The following is a 24426-nucleotide window of genomic DNA, read 5'->3' on the forward strand; positions in this document are numbered from 1 at the left end:
ACAGCTCACAGATCTCTTCAGCGGCTGCACTCAGTCTCTGGTTGATGAAACCTCTCATTATTTGGGTTTTAGACATTATTGAAGAGTCTCCGTCAGGAAGTACGTAAGCTCTGTCTATGCTAAGTTTGGCGCTTTCTTCTTCATCTTTGAGGTTTATTGGCGGTTGGCAAACCAACTATAGGTGCATTACCGCCACCAACTGGACTGGAGTGTGAACGAGAGATTAAGCAGGAACAAAACTAACAAAATAAAACCAAAACAGATCAAAATAAAAGAAATAAATAAAACACAACACCTAACTAAATTCGCCCATCTAACTCAGTTTCTTTAATATATTTAACAATGTCTCTCTGTATTCTGTCTACACTTTTACACAGAAGCCCTACTAATGTGAAATCATGACATTTGGCCTTTTTAAAGACTGGATGAGATTCTTTCTCTGGGAATCATATTTCTTACAGTACATCAAAAAATGTTCCACTGTTTCTAATTGATCACAGTGAGTGCACTTTCCATTTGGGTGCTTGCCTATTCTCTGCAGACCTGTGTGCCTTATTCTCCGATGTGTTAAAATGTTTTCATCCCTGCACTTGAATTGTACTTTCCTCCCACCACCCACTTATCTTTGAATCTGATGCAAATGTCTTCCCGAACTTTTTAATGAATGATTTAATTTCAGCCTTACTTAGTGAAACCACCATGTCTACTTGTGTTGTTCGAAGTGATTGTTTTGCCAAAATATCTGCCTGCTCATTCCCCTCCATGCCCACATGAGCAGGTATCCAGATAAACTGTGTAATTATGCCCTTGCTATGTATAAGTTTGGCGCCTCGCTTGCGAGATTTTTTTCGCTGCTTGCAAGATTTTTTTCCCTAGGATGAAATCGGGAAATCCCGAAATCCACGCCCCCAACCAATGTGATTGGTTCCTGCAGCATCTCTTCTTCTTCTGTGTAATCCTGCTGATTTGTCATCGAGTGCATTACATGCGCCACCATCGGCCTCCGAGGGAAATGAGGCGCCTCGCTGGTAGTTTACATTTACCTATCAGAGAATTATATATAAAATCAGAACAAGAAGAAACGCGTGGATTTTGAATATTTTCCTGTTGCAATGGTTATCTTTTGTCAGCATTGCAAGCGGCCAGGAGGCAAAGACTCGAAAAGTCCGCTTTTGGAGGTTAGAAATTATGTCAAAGTAAAATATTCTGCACTTAAATTAGGTTTGGTAACAGCATCATCATCTGTATGCTATTTTGCATTTAGTGGAAATGCGCGCCTACCTTCCAAAGCTAATGCAGTTTTTCTTCAAAACGTTTCGGCTACATATGGTTCTGACTGATGGAGTGTTAGTGGTCCAACTTCAAGGAAGCCATATAGTATCCTATTAACCGAAGATCTATGCATTATTATCTAGTTATACAATATGGGTAAGTAGTTATGGTGGTGATAATCGTGATGATGAAGTGTAAATATTTATAATAAAACTAGGCCTGTTTGTAGAACACTTTAAATTAGATAAAATGCAGCTCAAAGTGCTTCAGAGTTAAACAGAAAAAAAAGAAATGATTAACCAATCTGATTTTTTTAATGTACAGCAAAAAAATAGAAAAGCGTCAAAGATTAATAACATTTAAAATTTCACACTACTATAGAATTACCACATGTTAAATTTCAATTCAAGAAATAAACACTTTCAACACAGCGTGGTGGGAGCGGCGATGTAATTGCAGTGAAAATTTAAAAACCATTTGAGCATTCGTAGAAGGGTGTGGAAGTGAGAGACTTTGCAGGAACTAATCACATGGGTTGGGGGCGTGGATTTCCCCGATTTCATCCTAAGGGAAAAAAAAAAAAACTCGCGTCCAGCCTTCCCCGCCTTCCCGCAGGCTGCAGCCGTTACCCTCTCTCCTGGAAACAAAGTTCATCGACTCGCTCTTTCGTTCGTGTCCCAAGAACCATCTTTATGTTTGCAATACGTTTGCAATTTCGTTGTACTTGTTGCAATGACTAATAAAGTTCTATTCTATCTGCCCGCTGCGTTGAACTTCGTAGGATAAACGCAAAGACCTCAAGTCCAGTGTGCTGCTTTCTTCTGAGCAGCCCCACGGCACGACAACGTCTTCTCAGAGCCCGTAAGAATGCAATGACTCTGGGCTAAAACCAGTAGTATAAACTATCTCCTTATTGCTGAGATGAACCCCAAATTACAATCTTATGAGGCTTACAATTTGGTCCATCTTGCAGTGAAGTACATAACTACGACGGCGTATTAGGGCCCAATTCGTGACTTAAATACTCGCAAATTTACTAGTTACAAGTCGTAAATTTTCCACTTAATGAACTTTTTGAGTTTATTAGTTATTATTTATTGAGTAAATTTGCGACTTTAGAAACACGAACATTTCGGGTTTTTTTTCTCGAAAATTTATTTATTTATTATTTATTAAGTGGCCCTAATACGCCGTCGTACTATGCTTACCCAACGAGTCAACAAGTTGCGGAGCAAGCAGGTGCAGTTATCACCTCCTGACTCATGGGGCGCTGTTCAAATTATGTGACGCATTTATTTTCACCGGCCCTGCACGCGGAAGAAAACCCGCCATTGAAGCTGTCGTCTAAACGTGAGCGCTTCGTTCAGCACCTCTTTTTGAAACGGTGCAATTTTTTTCATTATATACCGAGCCTTGGTATATTATTTTTGAGAAATGGCGTACAGAGGACAAGGACAGAAGGTCCAGAAGGTTATGGTGCAGCCTATTGTATCCTTTATAATGTAATGAACTAGAGTCGTGTCTGCACACTCTATATCAACCTAGCATCGAAGCTAACCCTTTCTCTTTAGCTCAGTAGCTGATAAGTTGTGTATTGTTTGCTCGTTGTGCGAATACGTCGAAAAAGTTTAAAGACTAATTTAAGATATATAAAAAGATTTTGTCTGTTTTTACACAGTAGAGAGCCTTAATACTTACACGGTATCGTGGGCTATACTTATAATGGACTGAACATGTTGTGCCTGGATCAGGATGCTAACGTGTGGTATTAGTGCTTATTGATACCAATGATCAAGGTTGGCATGAATTGCTAGTTATCTTCCTGGTTATACAACGAAGTGATTGTTGGTTATAGAAGCACTGACATCCGTAGTTAATCAAGAGATTTAAATGATTTTATTGTTTTTTTTATTTAGTCACCATACTAATAAAAATGCATATTCCATTGTGCTAACACGCTGACAATCCTAAATGAGCTTGTGATTTAGGCACAAGCAGATACAAAATGCATGTTAAAGCCGAGCCGTATTTTTAACTAATAAAACAACAGTGTTGTTTTGTTGCTATGTCAGGGTTTATAGTGTGGGGGTATTGAGCTTCTAACCTTATTCTTTCTCAAATGTTTCAATGTAATTGTGATAAACGTTGTACACATGACTACTTTTGTTTCCTTGACTCCACTTGCCAGAACCTGATTTTCAGGTATTTGCAAAATGTAAGTATTACCCTGTCACATTGTAAATCATGATCTGTTACAAAAAAAAAAAAAAAGAGTTAAAAATAAGATGACAATCTCATTCATTGCCTCTCTTTATCTCAGCGCTCACGGATCCAGGTGTGGCTCTATGAGCAGGTGAACATGCGGATAGAGGGCTGCATCATTGTAAGTTACTTCTTTTATTTTGTGACACACTTGAAAATAAAGCATTCAAAGCAGGCTGAAGGGTCTTAGATTGTAAGAGCAGAACACCACCAGTAATTGTCATCAGTACTGGATGAGGAGACGCAAGTTAGATTCTAAACAGCTCAAATGTTAGTGCACTGGGGGTTTGGTTTTCTTTACAATGGAAACAGTGATTGTATATTTGTATCCATGTAAACCAGTTTGACTTTTTGGCATACAGGAATGTGGCAGTTTTATTCATTTTTAGCCATAAGTCCATCTAAATACTAATAGAAACCACTATGTCATATTGAGATTATGAAACAGCCACTGCTAAGAAATTTGAATGTAGAACAAAGATAAATGCCATAGATTCACTCTGAGTGTCAGAGAAGAAGGAGGAATACATTAATTTCAATCTCCATGCTAAATTCCAGTTGTCTTTGTGGACATCCTTGATGCACACATTTGGTCCCTGACACTCTTGTTCTACTGCCACCTCTATTGTAATTTCTTGTGATGGTTTTGTTTTCAGGCACCATCAATACAAAAGTCTGCCTTTATATCCTAACAAAAAAGCACTGTCTGATACCCAGCATGAAGAACGTTTGCGTCATTGTTACACAGAAAGGGATGCATAGCACAGGGCTCTTATTTATGGGAAATAAGTTGTGAAATAGAGTTTCTCACAGGTCAAAGGGCTGGTAGACAGCAAGTTTTTGTTTTCCATGTCTCCTTACAGATACTCTTATGGCATTGGGCCATTCTGTGTGTGTGTGTGAAATTAGAGCAAGCAAACTGTTTATTCCAGCCCTAGAAGCCAGCAAGCTCTCAATAATGCCCCACCACTCTGTATGTTTTCAGACACAGACTGACTAATTATGTAAAAAAAAGGGACGATACAGCCCTGCGATTTGGCTGCAAACATTAAAGTAATACTCTGGGATGGAACAAGTTGGGTCCTATCACAAGGTTTAGAGCAGAAATTACCCCTACAGCAGTGTTTTTGTGCAGCAGAAGCCCAGGGCGCATACACCAAACACCCCCTCCCTGCTCCTCTGCCGGTTTCCTCTGCACTCAGACGGGGCCATTTTTTACTTGACCAAAAACACAAATAAACGGACTTCCACCAAAAAACTCTGATATTGGTCTGCATTCACGCTTTATTTAGAGAATTTTCAGTGCGTTACTTTCACACAAAAACACCGCTAAATAAGGCTCTAGTTCTCATCATGTCTCTTCGTCTTGGCAGACTACCTGCATTTGTTTGCCTTTAAAAATCATTAATAGTGACAAGGAACTACTTTGTCCACCCAAAAAGGATAACATATAAGGCTAACTCAATGAAATATGCTTCGCTCTCTTTCTTAGACTGAAACAAAGCAATACAGCCACACCTTTGTTCCGCTCTAACAGAGCATGTGAACTTGAAAACTCATTTTGGATGTCCTTTATGTCCCAGGGTTTCGATGAGTACATGAACCTGGTTCTAGATGATGCTGAGGAAGTCCACATGAAGACAAAAAACAGAAAGCCTCTGGGTAAGTGCACCTCTCATTTTATAGCTTATTCATCGGTACAACTGTGTCATAGCTTTGCTCAGCTAATATCTATACAAGAAGGTATCAGCATAAAGAATTGCACCAATCCAACTTCTTATGTTCTTATACCCAGGCCATTCTGATACTGATCCAATCTGATACCAGCACTAATAGGACATTCTCCATGCCTAATATGAGGATGAGACTCAGAACTTGAAAGCTCTAAGCTTTTCAAACTTTGTAAAGCAAAACTGAATAAAACAACTGTTTGAAATATATCAATATTCTATGACGTGATAAATGTGCAGTTATAGAGTTAGACTGGAAAAATCTCTATTCCATACCCTACAGACAGATGTTTATTCACTGCTGGCTTTGTTTTGAAAGTAGTTCAAACAGAGCATGGCCTGTATGGTATCTTTAGAGGGATACCAACACCAGTTGAAAATTTTGTGGTAGGGCTGAACAATAAATCGTATAGAAACCAACATCCCAATGTAATGGAATGCAATTTTCAAATTGCAAAGGCTGCAATTTAAAAATAGAATTAAGAAATTATGTACACACAGCTGTGAAAAACTTTTACTTGTTCTTCTTAAAAAATAAATAAATCAATAAATAAAAAACAGGAAAGGTCAATATGCTGTTTTTTTCTTGCAAAAAAATCCCTGTGAGCTACAGAGATCCATACAGAAGAGTGATTGTAGCTGGCAGAGCCAGACCCCTTTATTTAATTCTGTATTGTTTTGTTATGCTTACTGACGCCTGAAAATCAGTCAAATTTCACAGTGTTCTTTTTTCTTTTTCAATTAGAAAGTGCAGGAAATAATTGTTTATATGTTGACCATATTCTTTGTCCTGCTGATCATACTATAGAATGGCTTAGTGCTTCTGTTTAGCTAATAATACAGAAGGTAAATGTCCCCCCAAAAGGTCACACGCTTAATTGCAATATTGGTTGAAAAAAAAATCCCAGTTAGATTATTATCCTTGAACTTTGAGGAAATTGAAATTTGGGCTCTGCCCTAAAATAACTGCACAAAGAAAATCAAAGTTATTCCATAAAATTCTACAGAAATAGAATTTTATAGAAATGAGACACATAAATGGAACCTAGCAAAAGTCTGTAACCTCCCAGTTTGGTATGAGATATACTCACACACTAATAGTGAATACCATCTCTATAAACCTGTCATATTATTTCTGAATAACCCTGAGTGTTGTTTTCACAATAAATACAGTTTCAAAACATTTCTAAATAAACAAATTTCTAAATCATCAACACAAATACGAACACCCCCATCTGGCCAAAACTAGGCCCATAGAATTACTAGACAGTAAAGGCAGACAAGTTTAAGGGCACATTTGTTTAGTAAAATTTATTTAGTACACAGAACACTGTACATGCTGCTACATGAGAACCCTTTTTTTCTGTTCACAGTGGATTGAAATGCTTTGTCTAAAAGTGAACTGATACTTGGTGTCCCTTACTGTCTATCCTCTTGCTCTTCTAACCCATTGTTTCTTGTGTTTCTTCTTCTGTCTCCCAGGGAGGATCATGTTGAAAGGCGACAACATTACCTTGCTGCAAAGTGTGTCCAACTAGGACAAAGGAGACCCAACAAATCATCTTCCTCAGTTTCTTTTTGTTTTTGCAAGTGTCTGAGTTTTTTCATGTTTGTTTCACATGGATATTGTAACCATTTCTTTCTACCACATAGTTGCATTTTGGAAATAAAGTGGTCTTTTTTTCTTACATCTGTTGTCTTAGACCCACATGTTTAATACATCTAGAAAAAAAAAATCATCCAATACTTCTTGACCACAGTTGTCTACATCTTTATGTGGGTCATTGTGCTTCATTGCCATCTAGTGGCAGACAACTGCATTGCATTATGTATTTTTATGTAGGTCAAACTTGCAGCTCCGTAGATGGTTCGACAGAAGCAAATCATTTAACCTAAAATACTATTTGAAAATTGCCTTCCCTCCTACATTTAAGAACAAGTTACTCAAAACATACCAGTGCTGTGTTTTAAACGGTTTGATACCAGTCAAAAAAAGAAAATAAAAAAGCAAAACTATTTAAAACATGAAAGCAGAAAAAGATAATGTATTTGTGTGTTTGTGCATATAAAGCACATTTGTGGGATACTCAATGACCTTTTCAAGTTCTGGTAGATTATTTTTCAAAATGTATGTTTGTTGGAAATGGCATATATTTTTTGAGAGATTGGGGGTATATAAGTTACTCTTATTTTGACTCAGGGAAAGGTTCATGTAAACAAGAGAAACGGAATATCTCTAGAGTTTCAGCCAGAACTCGATTGTTCTCAGCAGTTAAATCAGTTTAAAATTTAGACTCTCTTAAATCAATTTTGTCCTTCAGTCGGTATATCCTTCAGACAATAAGATGCCCTCTCTCATTATTTTTCTTTCAAGATCAAAGTCATTTTACTTGAGAAAAAGTGCTTGGTTTTGTTCGAAAAAAAGTGGTGAGGTTGTGGTGAAATTGATTAACGTAATTGCGTAGTGGCGTACGCACCATAGGTACGCACTGAACGTGTCCCTGTTCTGTTGACTGGGAAGCCCCTAGCGCGGAGCTGCCAACGCCCGGCATAGAGACACAAACTGTGGAAACGGTACGGAAAATACACATTTTACTCTCTAATACAGCAAAAATGTGGCTGGTTTCACGTTTTATTGTAACCAGTGTCATTTGTTCTTAAGGTCCGTGATATATTTTTCTTGCTTTTGTAATGTTTGGCTTCCCGTTGGACTACTACAGAAGCTCAGCCAGTCAGCTAGCAAGCCTATTGGTAACGTTAGCAGTTAGCACAGCTAGCAGACCACTGAAGCGGCTGATAACTAAACCTCTTAAGACTGAGAGTTATAAATATTCCGTTTCATTCTTTTATTCTGTTATTAAGAACCACCTTTGACCTAACCGGGGTCATTATGTAGTAAAATGTACATGTAAAAAACGTAGTATATGAGCGGTCGAGAGGCTTTCAGGGGAAGTGAATAAAAGGCAGACTGTTACGTTCACGAATGCCAAATTGTTTGTATTCTAGTAAAATGAAGCTGATGCTTTGTTGTTATATAGAGTAAAGAATAAAACTCGAAATCTAGACAAGATTAAAATGTGGACGACTGGCTTTATGAAGTATACGTAGTTCCACCAACCGGCAGGAAATTAGGCCAGATTGAGGCCGAGGATGTGGCCGAAATACAACAGAAGCTGCTGCTAATGTTTCAGAGCTAACACTCGGAGCTAACAGTGGTCGTCGTCTCGTAGGTGTCATCTCTGTTTGATTGTCTTTCGTGCAATGTGAAAACTACTGGCATATCGTATAAGAAACATAACAATGTTTACACCCCTGGTGGTCATATGCGTAGGAATTTCGTGAATTAGGGAAACAAAACGGAACACTTAACATAAAAGAAGCGGACACCTCATCATTTTGACTGCATTTTCTTTCAAGAAGTTTAAACCTCTTAGGCTTGGATGATAAGTCTAAGCTGGGTCTTTCATTCTGTGAAAAACTAGGTCTTTGTTTGAGATGTGCTTGGTAGGACGCTGTGACAAATCTTTGTTTGGGGTGAGCTTAGAGGGAAGCTGTGTCAAATCTTTGAGGACAGTGCGAAGCATACTGATTGATACCCTGTTGGTAGTATAACTCAAATGTGCTGTTTTCCCTAACTTATTGATTATCTTGGTGAACTTAAAAATTGAATCTTATTCTGATAGATGGATATTTTGTCATTGGCCAGAGTTGTTGTTGCTTCTCCTCTTTCAGCTGGCTGGCCCTCTGTGTGCTTGTTGGCCTACAAACACAAATGTGTGGATTAAGTCTGGCAGCACTATTGCAGCTGCAGCACACCACAGTCACCATGTTCATTTAACTCTGAATCATTGTTAAACTTTAAACTGAACAGACATTGAAGCAAAGTTTAGATTCACACATTTTTGTCGCATGAATATTTTTTCTTTAACAACAGGCCTGAAAAGGGAGATTGTAGTTTCATATTTTCCATGGATGTTACAGGTATTTCCTCTTCTACTTCTACTTGCTTTAGTGGCAAATAATCTTGCTGGACAGTGAACAGAGTTGCTTAACAAATGTCTTACTTGCTGCCTTAAAGCCAAACAGTACTTGATTCTCTAGAAGCAACACTTGAATGATAAACTAAATGAAAGCCATCGTGCAGATAGTTTAAGCTTTCAGACAACTTAATGTGGATTTGAAGCTTTTTTTTAATCAACTAGTCTTGGATGCATTTTTTTGTTTTGAATCCTTTTTCTTCGCAGGACTCTGTAACTTATTTTCTTTTGTTTCTTACACATTTCTACTTAATATGAAAAACACATTTGTCTTGACAATGTGACTGCCAAGGTTTTAATAGTTTTGGATTTGTCATTATAGTTAAGTTTCAGTTAGTTTTGACATTGTTTTTCTCATTATAGTTTAATTTTGATTAGTTTTAGAGCAGGCATTCTAGTTTTTATTAAGTTTTGATTTTTGCAACAAGGCTTAGTTTTAGTTTAGTTTCAGTTTAGTTTTAGTTTTTTCATACCTTATTAACCAGGTGCAGGATTCAAAAAGGTCAGAGTAAATATTTTGTCATACTGTTTATTTTCAAGTCCAACATAGTGCTCACTGCTCAGTCAATGCTAATACTGAACTGTTGACTGCTGCCTTAAACACAAGAAAATAATATAAACTTAATTTAAAAACAGGGTGTCCATGGGGTCTTAAAAAGTATTAAAAATTGATAAATCAATTTTGGGAAAATTAAGGGCCTTAAAAAGTATGAAAAAGTCTTAATTGTGGTTTTTATGAGGTATTAAGTTTCATAGGTATTCAAGCTTTGACCCAAAAAATATCCATGAATATTTATTTTCCTCCTTGCAACTGTCCCCTGATTGGGACGATAAAGTTATAAAATAGAATAGAATAGAAAAGAATAGAGTTACTTTATTGATCCCAAACTGGAAAATTTTCTGCAGCAAGTTGGCCTCAAATAACTGCTGTTCTTGTTGTGGGAGTGTCGATAAACCTGCCTTTACTTTCATTTGTTCTTTCAAGCTTTATTCCTCCTTAGCTTACATAATTTCTGTAAAAATGTAAACTACAACTGTGAAAAAGTGGATGCCAACAACAACTGAAGATTGCGATAAAGTCTTAAAACTTTTTTAAAGGTTTTTGAAAAAGTTTTAAAAAGGTATTGAAATCAACCTCAGGATTTTAGCATATACCCTGAGAAAATATAACTCTAGATTGTATAAAAAAGGTCATAAATTACATAAAAATAATATATAAACCCAAATTAAATAAAAGAGGAGCTTTAATAATTATAAACTTGGACTCTGTAACAAGAAAGGCAGACTTAAATACAATTAAAGTCAGACTCACATGTAATTATTCTATTACAGATGCTCCGATTCATTGCTCCACCACGTTTGGTCGCAGCACAGTGCACAGCCAGTCAGTGCAGTAAACAAGCTTGTCCCAGTACGTTGCTATGATGGTGCCATACGGCGCTGACAACTGTCAAAAACTGTCTAAAATTGGTTGGGAAAATGTGTCGGGTTAATTTAAATCCTTAAGGCTATTAATATTGTCAAAAACTATAACTAAGGACATTTTGTCTTTAATTTTGGTTAGTTTCAGTTAGTTTTGTGAACACAAGATACAGTTTTAGTTTACTTATCTTTTTGTTTTCTTTTCTAGTTTTTATTAGTTTGAGTTAACTGCAATGTATTTTAGATTTTAGTTTTCGTTTTTAGTTTCGTTTTAGTTAACTATTATAACCTCGGTGACTGCATGCAGGAATAGAAATTCAGTATTGAGCTTTGTAACAGTTGCGTCAGTGCCTGTGATAGAATTAAGTTTGATGCTGCCAAAGTAAGACCATATAACAGAAAATGAGGAAGGAAGCCAGCAAAGTTTTTTTTTTTTTTTTTTGTTCCAATGATGTTTTCATTGGAACAAAAAGTCAAAGAAACATTGTGACATTTCCATGACTCGAGCTCTGCTGCATTATAACACTGGAACACAGTGTTTTAAAGTAAGATCAGATATTTTCATTTGCATTGAGTCTTGAACACTACACAATAATCCTAGTGATGGTTTCTGCTTCAGGCCACCATAAAACTGCATCTTCTGTTTCAGAATGTATACTTCACACTTTATATTTTAGGTTTTTATTTCCTTTTTTTCAATAGAGATAAGCATATTTTTTTATTTTTCCTAAATTTAATGTTTTTTCTTTTTAATTCAGAGTAGCTATAAACAAAAAAAAAACATTTTTTCCCTAGGGGATCAATAAATTATTCTGATTCTGACTCCTTCAGTAGCAAAAATTATTTACAGCAGAAATAAAAAAAAAAAAAAAGGGTTCCATAATGTAAAGAGATAAAGAAATGCCTGTTGGCTCTCACTTCCATCCAAAGGGTATGGAGACATATGTCATCTGGCAGGAGGACACGAGGAATTAACGATATGTAAATTAAAATGTGACGGTTGTGGATCATCCTCAAAGTGCAGGCTGTCTGCTACGTCTGCGTTTGTGAACAAAGACTTCGAGAAACATAAATCCAGCCTGTTTAAGTGAAGAATAGCTTCATTAACAAATGAACACTGATTCAGAAACGCAGCGTTCCCTGTGTTTTTACAGCACATCTTCCTGTGAGCTGCTCCTGTGTTAAAGCATGTTCAGTGTAACATTTGCTGCATTAAGTTTTTCCTCTCCTGCTTCCCTCAATGACAACCCCACCCCCACCCAATGGTGCAGAGCTCTGCAGTGGCTTAGCACTGACACACTGTACCTTATAAAGGAGAAACACTGGGAATACTGTGGTCCACATACTGTCTGTAAAGTCTCTGAATGCCTCCAGATGCAGCACATTTTGAAAGATGATCAAGGTCAACATTAGTTATTTCCTTTATTAGTCAGAGCTTTCTGCTTTACATTTTAAACACTACAGAACATGGACTACTGTAAATCATTTTCACAGTAATGATGCATCTTATTGTCATTAAAGGTAGTGAGTCTGTGTTTACAGCAGAGAAAATAGCATTTATCTCATCTGTAATTCAGAACAGAAATAACATCAAGCTTCACTTTGAGAAACTGAAATGATAACATAGTTTTTGATAAATTTGCTGACAAAAGATAAACATAATCATTAAGTCATTTCTTCTTTTTGCATTTCTGGAAAGTCTGTTTTATGCTTGGCTCTTTGTCCAGACTCCAGTTTCAAAGACCGGTTTGGTGTAATTGAGTTGTCAGTGGTCCAAGTGGTTTCCTTCTGGAGAGATTAAAATCCCAGACTGCTACTCAGGCTACTGTAATTGACAGTCTGTGATTGGAAACTATTCTTTAGAGCAGCTCAGAAGCACCATCAGCTGTGAGGATCAACCCACCTCTATCAATTTTTTAAAGAAACCATTCCTCTGAGGATGGATGTTTCTTCAGTGTGAAAAGCCTTCCAGTCAGACAGTTGACCCAGCTTAAAAAGCCATCTGCTCACTTGCTTACTCCCTTTTTTTCAGAAATTTTTTGCCACCACTACAGAATTTGTTTCCATTTTGTTTTCCTAGAAGTTTATATCCTAGTTGCCTAAAATAACTCTACTTTAAATCCGGACACTAATGCTATGTTTGCTGTCCTTTCTGCAACACCATTACTTTGAAATCAGGCTGAACTCATGTCTCCTGCCGCCTCATTCAGGGTACTTTGCATTACTATGTATGGTAGCATATTGCATTCACTTGAAGGGAAAAAAACAACTCAGGTTTTTCAGAGTAATTTATTCATGGGTTTGTTTTTTGTGGTGATTAATTTAGTTTTTCTGATTAATATTTTTTTATTGGTTTGTTTTTTGTTATAATAATTTCTGTTTTTATGAGTATTTTTTTTTCTGTTCTTTGATTACTTTTTTCCTGTTTTTTGGAGTATTTTTTTTTCCTGAAGTATCGTGGTACTTCGAAATCCGGTGAGATCCTCCAACCTGCAGATGACTCCCGTGGATGTGTGGTGGCTCCTGTGTCCCGCACGGGCCAGAGATCCTGTTCGGCACATACATGCCTTATCCTTAACTTTCTACCGGCTTTCCAATGTAGAAGCAATGCATTTTTTTGATGCCACATCTTAGTCTATTCCTTAAGTATTACATTGAACAATAGGCTTATATAAAATATAAGGATAAAGTCGAAAACATAATAAGGGTATCATACCCTGTGTGTGGCTAATACCTTACCTTTATTGACCCGGTACAGACCAGTAGAAAGTAAAGGATAAGGCACATATGTGCCGAACAGGATCTCTGATCCGTGCTGGACACAGGGGCCACCACACATCCACGGGAGTCGTCTGCAGGTTGGAGGTTCTCACAGGATTTCTCAGTAGCTCGTACTTCAGGAAAAAATTACTCCGAATAAAGTTATCTGTAAACAGAAAAAAAAAAATACTCATAAAAACAGAAGTGATTATGATAAAAAATAAACCAATAAAAAAACATTAATCAGAAAAACAAAATTAATTACCACAAAAGATTACTCATAAAAACAGAAATAATTATAATAAAAAAACAAACCAATGAAAATTATTAATCAGAAAAACAAAATTGATTACCACAAAAAACAAACCGAAGAATAAATTACTCTGAAAAACCTAAGTTGTTTTTTTTTTTTCTTCAAGTGAATGCAATACGCTTCCGTAACTGAGTTTTAATGATTAAGTTTTCTTTTTTTCCTTTCTATTGGTTTCTTGAGCTTAAAAAAAGAAAAAACACCCCAGCTCTAAAAGAGTGAGCTCACTGATTGCCAAGCCTTCATTATTTGAATAGTAATCAAACCTTTATCAGTCACTGAATTGTCTCTCTGAGAAATTACATTGAAATGAGTCAACCTGTTCTGGTATTTTCCTTTCTGTTCTCATTGTTATTTACTTAAACGCCTTGTGCTGTGTGATAGTATGGACACAGAGAGTGAATCTCTGTGGTCCATTGTTTTGTTTTTCTCTCATACCGCTGTGTCCTGTGATTCCACCCAACTCTGGAGTTTAAAAACCTTTATTTGGACATCTTAAAAAATAAAACAAACCATTGACTCAAGGCTACCTCCTTTGAAAACATCATGTTATACATGAGTCTCCTACTTTTTTTAAATGAGATCAGAGTTTTTGGTTATGATGTGAATTTTTTTAACAAACTGTTAAACTTAATCATGAGAATGAAAAAAACTCTTTTTCTTTCCAAGTTCTATTTGTAGAAGAAGTGGTATGTCCGCGTGTGACGCAGTTGTGCATACCTTTACTTATTGTTTGTGTTAAATTGACTGTTGAGCCCTGCAGAAATGCCTTTCAGTAATGAGCTGTGTTCTCTGTTTCCTGTTTCAGATCTTGAATGAGGAGTACGGACTGTAAAAAGCAGCTATGCAGACCATCAAGTGTGTTGTAGTTGGGGACGGTGCTGTGGGTAAAACATGCCTGCTCATTTCTTACACCACAAACAAGTTTCCATCTGAATATGTCCCCACGGTAAGTGTGTGTTTGGAATGTGACAGGTTTGGTGCAGCGCCATTTTTAAACCTTGTTTTAAAGTGATGTCAGCCTTATTAAAGGCCATGTAGCCTATGAATTAAAACTCTGAATTTCATGCTCTGCTGTTTTATTTTATGTGTCTTCATTATAGAATATTGTCAAATTAAATTATATCTTTCCTTATTCTGCAAATAGATAATATCTGAAGTACTTTGTGCTTTATTTTTCCAGGTGTTTGATAACTATGCTGTAACTGTAATGATCGGAGGGGAGCCTTACACCCTGGGCTTGTTTGACACAGCAGGTACGTCTTTTCATTCCTACCTGTCCATTTGGGAACATTGTACACAGCATTTTTTTAGTCAGTAGGTGATAGTTACTCGATGACCAGGTTGTGAGTTTAAGTTTTACGTGTTGTCTCTACAGGTCAGGAAGACTACGACAGGTTACGACCTCTGAGTTATCCCCAGACAGATGTCTTCCTTGTCTGTTTCTCTGTCGTGTCCCCCTCCTCATTTGAAAACGTCAAAGAAAAGGCAAGTTTGGACATTCCTGATTTTTCTCTGTTCTTTTATCCTGGGAATCACAAGATCTTTTAAATATCTTGGATGAGGATGTTTAGATATTCCTGCATTGATATCTATACCTAACAAACACAATCTATTAAAAACAGAAGGCTCTTTTTCTCCTTTTGTTTCAAATTTCTGAGTCCTCTCTTATCTATGTTAAACTGTTCCCTTCCCTTTTAAGATGGATTTGTACTTCTGATGCACTATATTAATTTTTCCTTTTCTCTGTGTCCATGTATGCAGTGGGTGCCCGAGATCACCCACCACTGTCCAAAGACCCCCTTCCTTTTAGTCGGGACTCAGATCGACTTGCGGGACGACCCATCCACTATAGAGAAGCTGGCCAAGAATAAGCAAAAGCCCATCACTCCGGAGACAGCTGAGAAGCTGGCAAGAGACCTCAAGGCTGTGAAATATGTGGAGTGCTCAGCCCTCACACAGGTATGACATACACACATCACACACACACCTACACATTTTTTACACACATTATTTACCTTAAAGGGATAGTTCAGTTCTTTTGAAGTGGGGTTGTTTGAGTTCTGTGTGACCACTAAGGACATTAGATACAGAAGAAAGTTGTCTCCTCTCCTCAGTAAGACACAAACTGTGGCTGTTTCCTCTGTATTCCTTTCAGTCTCCATCTGTAGCAGCTCTGTGTGCTCCGGTTCATACAGGTATCCTTTTGGTTCCAAAGTGAATGGAACTTCATCGTCGCTGTCATAGTCACTCATTTTGAATTTCCTACGCTGTCTCACAATCCTTAGAGTACAAACAAAAGAATTACATATTATTACTTGATTGAACTTACACGAGGATACAACCGGCGCCCGTAGCATAGCTTGTTTACATTCCCTACAGCTGAAAGGAGGAGGGGGGACGGAGCGCACTAGCGCTGCGTGGAAGGATACACGACCAGTTAGTTAGGTCCAGATAAATGTAAATGTTTCTGAAGACTTAATGCACTTAAAAAATGTTTCATGTAGCGTACTCTTAAACTGTGGTGTTACTTTTTGATATCAGTTCTTGCAGGCAGAGAAAATAGCCTTTGAATTTTGTACGGTCTGTCCCTGTTAGCGTCTATTTCCTCGTCACCATCGATTACAGTTTGTGTCTAACTGAGGGAGAGGAGACAACTTTCTACTGTATCTAATGTCCTTAGTGGTCACATAGAGCTCATACAACCCCACTTCAAAAAAACTGAACTATCCCTTTAAAGTGATACTCCGGGATGGAACAAGTTGGGTCCTATCACAAGGTTTAGGGCAGAAATTACCCCTACAGCAGTGTTTTTGTGCAGCAGAAGCCCAGAGCGCTCGCACCAAACACCCCCTCCCTGCCCCTCTGCTGGTTTCCTCTGCTCTCAGACGGGGCCATATTTTACTTGACCAAAAACACAAATAAACGGACTCCCACCAAAAAACTCTGATATCGGTCTGCATTCACGCTTTATTTAGAGAATTTTCAGCGCGTTTCTTTCACACAAAAACACCGCTAAATAAGGCTCTAGTTCTCATCGTGTCTTTTCGTCCTGGCAGACTACCTGCGTTTGTTTATATCTAGCACACCGCGCGCGCGCGGGCTGATACACTAAGCTGCGAGCGCCTCGTAGCCAGCTGTGGCTCTGCAGCGGAGGTAGCGCCGTTTTACGACACGATGAGAACTAGAGCCTTATTTAGCGGTGTTTTTGTGTCAAAGTAACGCGCTAAAAATTCTCTAAATAAAGCGCGAATGCAGACCAATATCAGATTTTTTCGGTGGGAGTCCGTTTATTTGTGTTTTTGGTCAAGTAAAATATGGCCCCGTCTGAGTGCAGAGGAAACCGGCTGACAAGCAGGGAGGGGGTGTTTGGTGCGTGCGCTCTGGGCTTCTGCTGCACAAAAACACTGCTGTAGGGGTAATTTCTGCCCTAAACCTTGTGATAGGACCCAACTTGTTCAATCCAGGAGTATCACTTTAATGGCAAGAACTCAGAATAAGGAGGAAAGAGGAACATGCCAATTCCCCCTGGACTGTGCATGCATGAACAATTGATTTGTGTTCTGCACGTCTGTTTGGTTTTGGTCACTGCTACAGCTCACAAGCTGAGTTTTATAACCTGCTTAACAAAGCATACCCTGCTTACATTGAGCAGGGTCGATGTCAGAGTGGACAAAAGTCATAAAGGTACATAAATGTGGACCAGACCGTTTGAGTACAACATTTTTGGTTTGGTGCAGATGTGTACAGGAACAGTTCAACAAACCTAAAGAAAGCTTAAGCCCCACACAGACTGAACCTGTAGTTTGAAACATTTCTTTCAGTTGTTGCTTTTTTTTTTTTTTTTACCCGTACACTCGAGCACTGTTAATCTGTGATCATGTGTGTTTGTATGTTGGTGGCAGGCAGAAGGGACAGAATGGAGCAGAGAGCGCACTTACTGAGCATAAATCACTCCGTCTCAGGGAAGAAAGCCACATCAAGTGTTACACAGCCATAAAAACAAATACAGAAAGGACTCTAAGGTCACATCCCGGCAGAGTAGCTGGTGTACAGAGTAGTACACATGTCTGTGGAGTTCCTGCATGTGTCAGCACTATCCATGAAACTCCTAACATGTGGAAAGTAGTGTAGGAGAGAGAGAAAAAACATAATTATTCACTTAAAATGTGTCTGTTTTGGTATTTAATGTGGCCAAAGGAGATCTGAAACGAAACAAACAGAAAATCTTGAGCTTCTGTTTTAACACTTTATCGTAACGCTTATTTTAATCCCAGTCAGATAACTTTTCGAGTCCGAGGGGGAAGAGGGGGAACAGATGAGCTCTGCCTCTCTCAGCCAGAGAACAATAGTGTTGATCACGCTGAGGTGCAGCCCCCACCTCCCCGCTCTGCTCCTTCCTTCCTCCCCTCCTCCCTTCATGGCACAAATGTTGCATTGCTGCTGATGTCATTTCCTGTTTCCTGTCAGGGATCTCAGCAATTTCCCCACACTGAGCTTTCAGCTGTCTGTTTTAAGACTTCACCTCTTCCCTCAGTCCATCTCTGCTCTTTCACATCACCAAACATTATCGCCTCACTGCACCTCTCTCATCCTTTCTGTGTTTTAAATGGATGCATGTTTGAGACGCTGCCATGTTCCTCTTATCCTCCTCTCCGGTCGGTCTCTTTCTGTGTTTGCTCTGCTAATTGTGCTGTTGTTCTCTTCCTCTCCTGTCGTCATAGCGAGGGCTGAAGAATGTATTTGATGAAGCTATCCTAGCCGCCCTAGAGCCGCCTGAGACACAGAGAAAGAGGAAATGCTGTTTATTTTGAACTGTGTGCCATTGCACCACAACTCACCCCATCGGATTGACATTTCATCTCTCAGTTTCTCTTCTTCCTCCTTCTTTCTCTTCCTCCCTAACCCCCTCTCTTAACATGTGCTGCTCTTTTGATCCATACCAAACCTAATCTCATGTCTACTAACCTCACTCCTAATACAAACGACTGCTCTGTATTAACAAATCAATGCAACTAACCTGTCATTCTTGGCCTTATTTACTGGTTTGAAGCTTTTCTGACTTGACTTGATGCCTTTTCTGATTTCCTATAAATTCTGACTGATTCTTGGTTTGCTCAGTGCATTAATCTACTTTTTCACAACACTGCTGTAGGGATGTCTTTATGAGGAAATTTTTCAATACTTGATAAACTTGTGATAACACCACTGTCACAGATAATATAAGACATCATTCAAAATGACATGATCAAAAGTAAGGAGGTAAAATTAGTTGGAAAAAAAAAACAAAGTGCAATGTGAGAGGTGTGTTCCCTCCTGCTGAAGATCTCACAACAAATTATGATGTTACACCGTCACAGAAGTAGTAAAATAATCCGACCTGGATAATTCACTCATTATTTCATCACAGCTGTGTGTGATCACAGTAGGTGAAATAAAGACACTGCAGGTTCTCAACCAATCAGAAACCTTCAACTTGCAGGCCCCACCCCCAAAGTTCCAATGATATGGAAAGTACCACCCCCAGGCAGGGCTGTTTCAAGAAGTAGTTAAGACAACCTAGAACCAAATTGAGACCATAGTTCCTGCAGTCCAAAAGCACACAATTCCTTAACTCATTGGCTGCCAACCAGTTTTTAAAAAATGGATCTTTCCAGACCCACAGAATACTGTTTTCCACTCTATACAAACACCAAAACTATCAAAAGAAGAGTAGACTTTCTTCTTTCATGTCTCTCTTCCTGTTTTTGATAAATATAAAAACAGAGAAAGCACTTTTTTAGATTGCGCTCATCTCTGGCACTCCATCCTTTGATCCTCTCAACGATCCCTGTCATCTTTTCTCACGATCGCAATACTGTGAGCTGCCTGTACAATTCCCACTTGCAATGTCTCACCATGTCTGTGTCATATTACATCTTCTTCACATGTCTAGCTGATCTCTCATCCAAAGAGATCTCTGCTGCCACCTACAGCACTTTACAGGCCTGATGTTGATAGACAAGCTCTGCTAGACCCCGCCTCCCCCCTGTTGAAAACATAACTGATGTCTATGGACACAGTCAATGATTGTAATCAAACTAAGGGGCAATATTCGGTTTAGAAAAATGAAGCCTATGCAGATGTGCTAAAAGTTGCTGTTCAGGATCTGCTTGAGGCTGGCTGCAGAAAGACCAGGAGTCATGTACACACCAATTCAAAAAAAGGGACTTTTACAGCACCAAAAAGCACATTTACAGCCTGGTTCGAAAAATGTCTTGGGTCTAGAACGCTGATTTCACTATCGGCACAAACTGTACGAGGGGTGCATTTTTTTCTAACTCGTGGAATAGATAAAATTAGGATTGCCTGACTTTCCACTCAAAGTCTGACAAGCGTCGTGTAGCTGTTACAAAGGAAGCTCAAAACTGGCGTGATATTTAATGTGGCTCCAACTGCGGATTGGATTCATTTCACAGTTTCAGGAACAGACAGGTGACGTCACGGAGACTAGGTCCATGTTTTATTCACTGACATCTATGAATGCCACTGGCAGCCAATGAGTTAAAAAGAAAAGCACTTTCATCGTGACAGTCAAGACAAGCCCATGCTAGAGTAAATTACACCAGTCTAGTTCAAATCATCATTTTTACACAACATTACTGTTGCTCATCGCTTATCAATGTTGCCCCTGGCGACAGGTCATGTGGTATCTCAGAGGGTGTAGTTTGTAATTCAGTTGAGGATGTAGTGTTAAATCGTTCAGTCATTAAGTCTTTTCTTCCAGTCCTTCAGTTGTCCCTGTGGAGAGAGTTCGGACCAGCCTCACTTTGCTGAGATTCATTTCAGAACTAAACAGAGCTTCAATTTCTAATGCCTATTTTTTCTACTACTACTGTTGATGCTTTGTTTAACAGAAACCAGAGCCTCACAATGTTTTTACCGAGGGTTTTAAGTACTGGTGCCATGTGTAGGGAGTGTTTGTCCCTGTTAATAACAAAACTACAAGTTTGAGTTTTTCCTATTTTGGGACAGATCAGTGCTTATTTTCAAACATCTTTCTTTAACTTTTCGTACAGTTAAAACCAGGATTTCTGACAGCACTCTATTTATGACACTAGTGTTGGTGTCAGTGGTTCATTTCATGTTGTGTTAAAGTCCAGATAATGAAAAGCTATACTTGTGTGAAATTACCTGTAAAATTAACGAATAAAGGATAAATGAACTTTTTCTCTCTGGCTCCCTTCTTTTCCTAGTGTTTTGTCAGAGAAGAATTTACGGGGCTAATGAACAGAGCTCAGAATCGCTGAGGGGCTTACTGGTTTACGGCACAGTGCGGCTCTGTGTCAGAGCAGCTCTGATTACTTCACATGACCAAGCTCATGGTTTAAGCTGCTCTGCGCCGGAGCGAAAACAAACAAGAAGAAACATTTATCACTAAGGCTGAGAGTAGATGAAGTTTGTTATGGTTCTTAACGTAAAATGTGTCTCTTCCTGTTGTTGCTGGATGTTACAGTCAGTGGAATGAAAGCGCTAAAGTTCCCTTTATGTTTTGTGTTTTCCCACACTTTGATTTCTTACATGACTCTGGTTACAATTTGCACAGTTGAGCTGCACCCTGCACCAAACCTGCACGTATTTGTGTTGTTTACACTCAATCTGGCTCAATTAATCCTAACATCAATTCTACTTTTAAAGGTTTTTTTTTTTTTTTGATCTGGTCCTGATAAATTCCCATTCCCAACAGCACTTTCACTTTCAGCACTGTCCTATAGTACCTCACTAAGTGATGCTTATGTTTCTCCCTTTTTGACCTCTGTTTATGCTGTTTTAATTTCTCCTCAGCCTCTTTTATTTGCACTGTTTGTATTATTTGTGTCCCCCTCATTGAGCCTGTGTCTGTGTGCTTGTGTTTACAGAAAGGCCTAAAGAATGTGTTTGATGAGGCGATATTGGCTGCATTGGAGCCCCCTGAGCCCAAGAAGAAACGCAAATGTGTGCTGCTATGAGAAGTTTCTACCTTTTCAATGCACACACACACCACACGACACATACATCTTAAGTACATACCCAGCACACACACATACATACAGATACATCCCCACACCCCTTTCCTTTGCTCTAAGGCTGGTTGACAGCTTTGTCCTCCACACGGAAGACAAGAGAGAAAACAACCGACCAAGTTTTAGATAATTATCTGCAATAATAAGAAGCTTCACCCTCGAGTCTGAGTTTGGGACCGAAGAACAACAGACCCTGGCCGCTGTGGACTCCAGGCTGGGTGGTAAATCCCTCAGTTATCCAGATCCTCAGAGATCTTGATACCAAGCTTACGTACAAGTAAAACTCATTCTGTCGAGCTTTTGATAGATTGATTTTGGTTTAGTCAGTGTTGTGGCCTAATTAAATTTGGTTGTCCTCAGCTAAACTTAAAGATTTCATGGCCGTAAGCCCTGCCACAACATCTCTGAGCTGCCTGGTTGGTGGCTGCTTGTGCTGCTGGTCGTTTGATCCGAACCATTTTTTCTCAGCACTACCAGAAGAAAGGCTAACAGTGTAGTGTTGTTTGTCGTTGTTTGCCAACAATCCCTTTCTCCTGGAACACAAGTATGAAATGTTTATCCCATGTTCCAGATAGTCACACTCTTAACCACTTTGGAAACTGTGGAGGTCTGACCAGATCCAGCTATGCTTCGGGGCTAAAACTCCACTCTGCTCTAACATTGGGAGAAGTAGTAAATAACGCCACCTAGAATACTTGGCGTGGACCTTCACACAGCAGGCTCACAGTCCATTTGGAGTGTGCTTATTGCTTGAAGAGCTCAAGGCATCCAGTAGTTACGGGTCTGCTAGTCGACCACAGAAATTGGCCTTTTAGACGCAGGGAACTAAACAGTGTTAGCAGAACAAGCGGTGTGTTCTTTCTTCGTTGCCAGGGACCAAGGAAGGGTGAAGCAGGAAACTGTCTGAACATTTCCAGCACCTTACTCTTCGAGCGAGTACAGCAGAAACATCTGTGCAAAACTAATGTTCCTTGGCGTGCACTGGCAGCCAAATCTGGAGATCCATACTTAGAGAACTGATCCGTGAACACGAATTACCACCAGAATTCTGTGCCAGGTCAGAATTTGGTGCCTTCCTGTAGTGTTTGATCGAGGCTGTGGATGTGCAGTGAAGGGCTGTCTGGTCTGCTGTACCCGCTCAAACTGTACGGTGCTGGGTGTAGCTACGCCTTGGTCTCTGTTTCTAAATATGTTTGACAGATGTAATTATAATGTAAGCTGGAACACAATGTTGATGTAGGCTCCAGGTGTTTTTACCAAAATCTTTTTTTTCTTCATTATTTCTGTTTGTGTTTTTTTTATTTTATATATATAAATATATATATAAAAAAGGTTACTTTCACTCCTTTTGCATTTTAGGGGTCGGAACTCACTGAACTCTCACCTGCCAGTTCATACCAAGAAAACCTCTGATTGGTTTAATTATATAAAATAATAAAATAAAATATAACCCCCAAAGGCAGAAAACTGTTTCTTAAGGTTATTTGATTGGTTTGTTTTTGTTTTCCTTTAACTGGTGGATCAGAGTTGGGTTGATGTCCAGCTCAAGTCAGTATAATTATTATAACCTGTTGTTGTTTTGGTGCAAAACCAAATGCTTTGTCTAAAGTCTTTGTTCTTTGTATATGCATTCTTTTCAAAAATATTAAACTTATACCTTAATTGCCTTTACCAGTTTTCTCTCACCTTTCTTTTTTTGTGGTTTATTTTATTATTATGACAAGGGAAGAGCCTCATCATATATGGTAACAGTGGTATTTTGATGCTGTGATAGACATACATCAAAGTGCTCGATGCACAAAGTTTGTACTTTTGACTGAGTAAGTGACCCCACAATGTGTGAAAGTGGTGGGCTGTGTGTAATGAGCAATTTAAGACCATGTTATTTCACAGGATTTTTTTATCCCATACAGCTGCATGAGCTTGTTATTGCATGTCCATCCAGCAAGGGGTGCTGTCCACCACATCACTACAGCCCCCTTGTGTTGTGGATGACAAAAGGCTTTTATACCAAATATTGAAGAAGTAGTGCCAAGTCCAAGGTCTGAGGTAAAAGAAAATGAAATCACTCATGAAGAAGATGAAGAGGAATGACTCAACTAATGAAAGCAATCCTGCTCGTATGATGTGTCATAGTTCGATTTATAAAATACAACACATATTTGCGAAAGTAGGACTTTTGAAACAGAACTAACATGAAAAGGTTAAAAATGTGCGCAAGTGAGTTTGCATTTTGATAATTGTGATATTCTGAGTGGCTACTTAAGTGGATGTTGTGGAGCAAGATTAACACAACCAAAGTGAAATGAAGCGCCAATCAGATAAAGCTTTTTTCTAAATGGGGGTGAAGCTTGGCTCAACTTTCACTCACTTTCGGGCAACTGGAGAGCAGCGAGGGACGAAGAGCGATGCAAATTGGCTTTATGCTAACCAGGTATGTACCGAAGGACTCGGTGGTTAGCTTGTGCTAACATGCCAAGTCAAGTGCACGGCTCTCGAGTTTCTCCCACGTAGAAACACCATGCTACAGGTGGTTGCTGGGCTAGTGAGTGTGTTCACGTAGCTTAATTCGGAGGCTATGGGTGAGCTTC

The 24426-nt window shown here is 38.8% G+C and overlaps 2 protein-coding genes across 3 annotated transcripts; both read left to right on the forward strand.

Annotated features, from left to right (window-relative positions):
- The first annotated feature begins 2584 nt into the window (after positions 1 to 2584).
- On the forward strand, positions 2585 to 6954 carry snrpe (small nuclear ribonucleoprotein polypeptide E). Its single transcript, XM_074671275.1, has 5 exons — positions 2585 to 2760; positions 3461 to 3487; positions 3593 to 3655; positions 5118 to 5196; positions 6747 to 6954. The coding sequence occupies exons 1-5, from the start codon at positions 2707 to 2709 to the stop codon at positions 6800 to 6802; spliced, it is 279 nt and encodes a 92-aa protein (XP_074527376.1). The 5' UTR covers positions 2585 to 2706; the 3' UTR covers positions 6803 to 6954.
- Positions 6955 to 7732: 778 nt separating this feature from the next.
- Positions 7733 to 23502, forward strand: LOC141791051 (cell division control protein 42 homolog). Of its 2 annotated transcripts, none has more exons than XM_074671264.1 (6): positions 7733 to 7838; positions 14602 to 14742; positions 14977 to 15049; positions 15172 to 15281; positions 15558 to 15755; positions 18518 to 21671. In XM_074671264.1, exons 2-6 carry the CDS (start codon positions 14638 to 14640, stop codon positions 18605 to 18607), a joined length of 576 nt encoding a protein of 191 aa, XP_074527365.1. In that variant the 5' UTR covers positions 7733 to 7838; positions 14602 to 14637; the 3' UTR covers positions 18608 to 21671. The 2 variants fall into 2 exon arrangements, with proteins under 2 accessions (XP_074527365.1, XP_074527356.1); XM_074671255.1 differs by lacking the exon at positions 18518 to 21671 and adding an exon at positions 21692 to 23502 and having other exon boundaries at positions 7734 to 7838.
- Positions 23503 to 24426: the final 924 nt, after the last annotated feature.

This window comes from Halichoeres trimaculatus, unplaced genomic scaffold, assembly GCF_033239565.1.
Source record: "Halichoeres trimaculatus isolate MK-OKI-2021-1 unplaced genomic scaffold, fHalTri1.1 fHalTri1_scaffold_1, whole genome shotgun sequence".
In the NCBI taxonomy this organism is placed as follows: domain Eukaryota; kingdom Metazoa; phylum Chordata; class Actinopteri; order Labriformes; family Labridae; genus Halichoeres; species Halichoeres trimaculatus.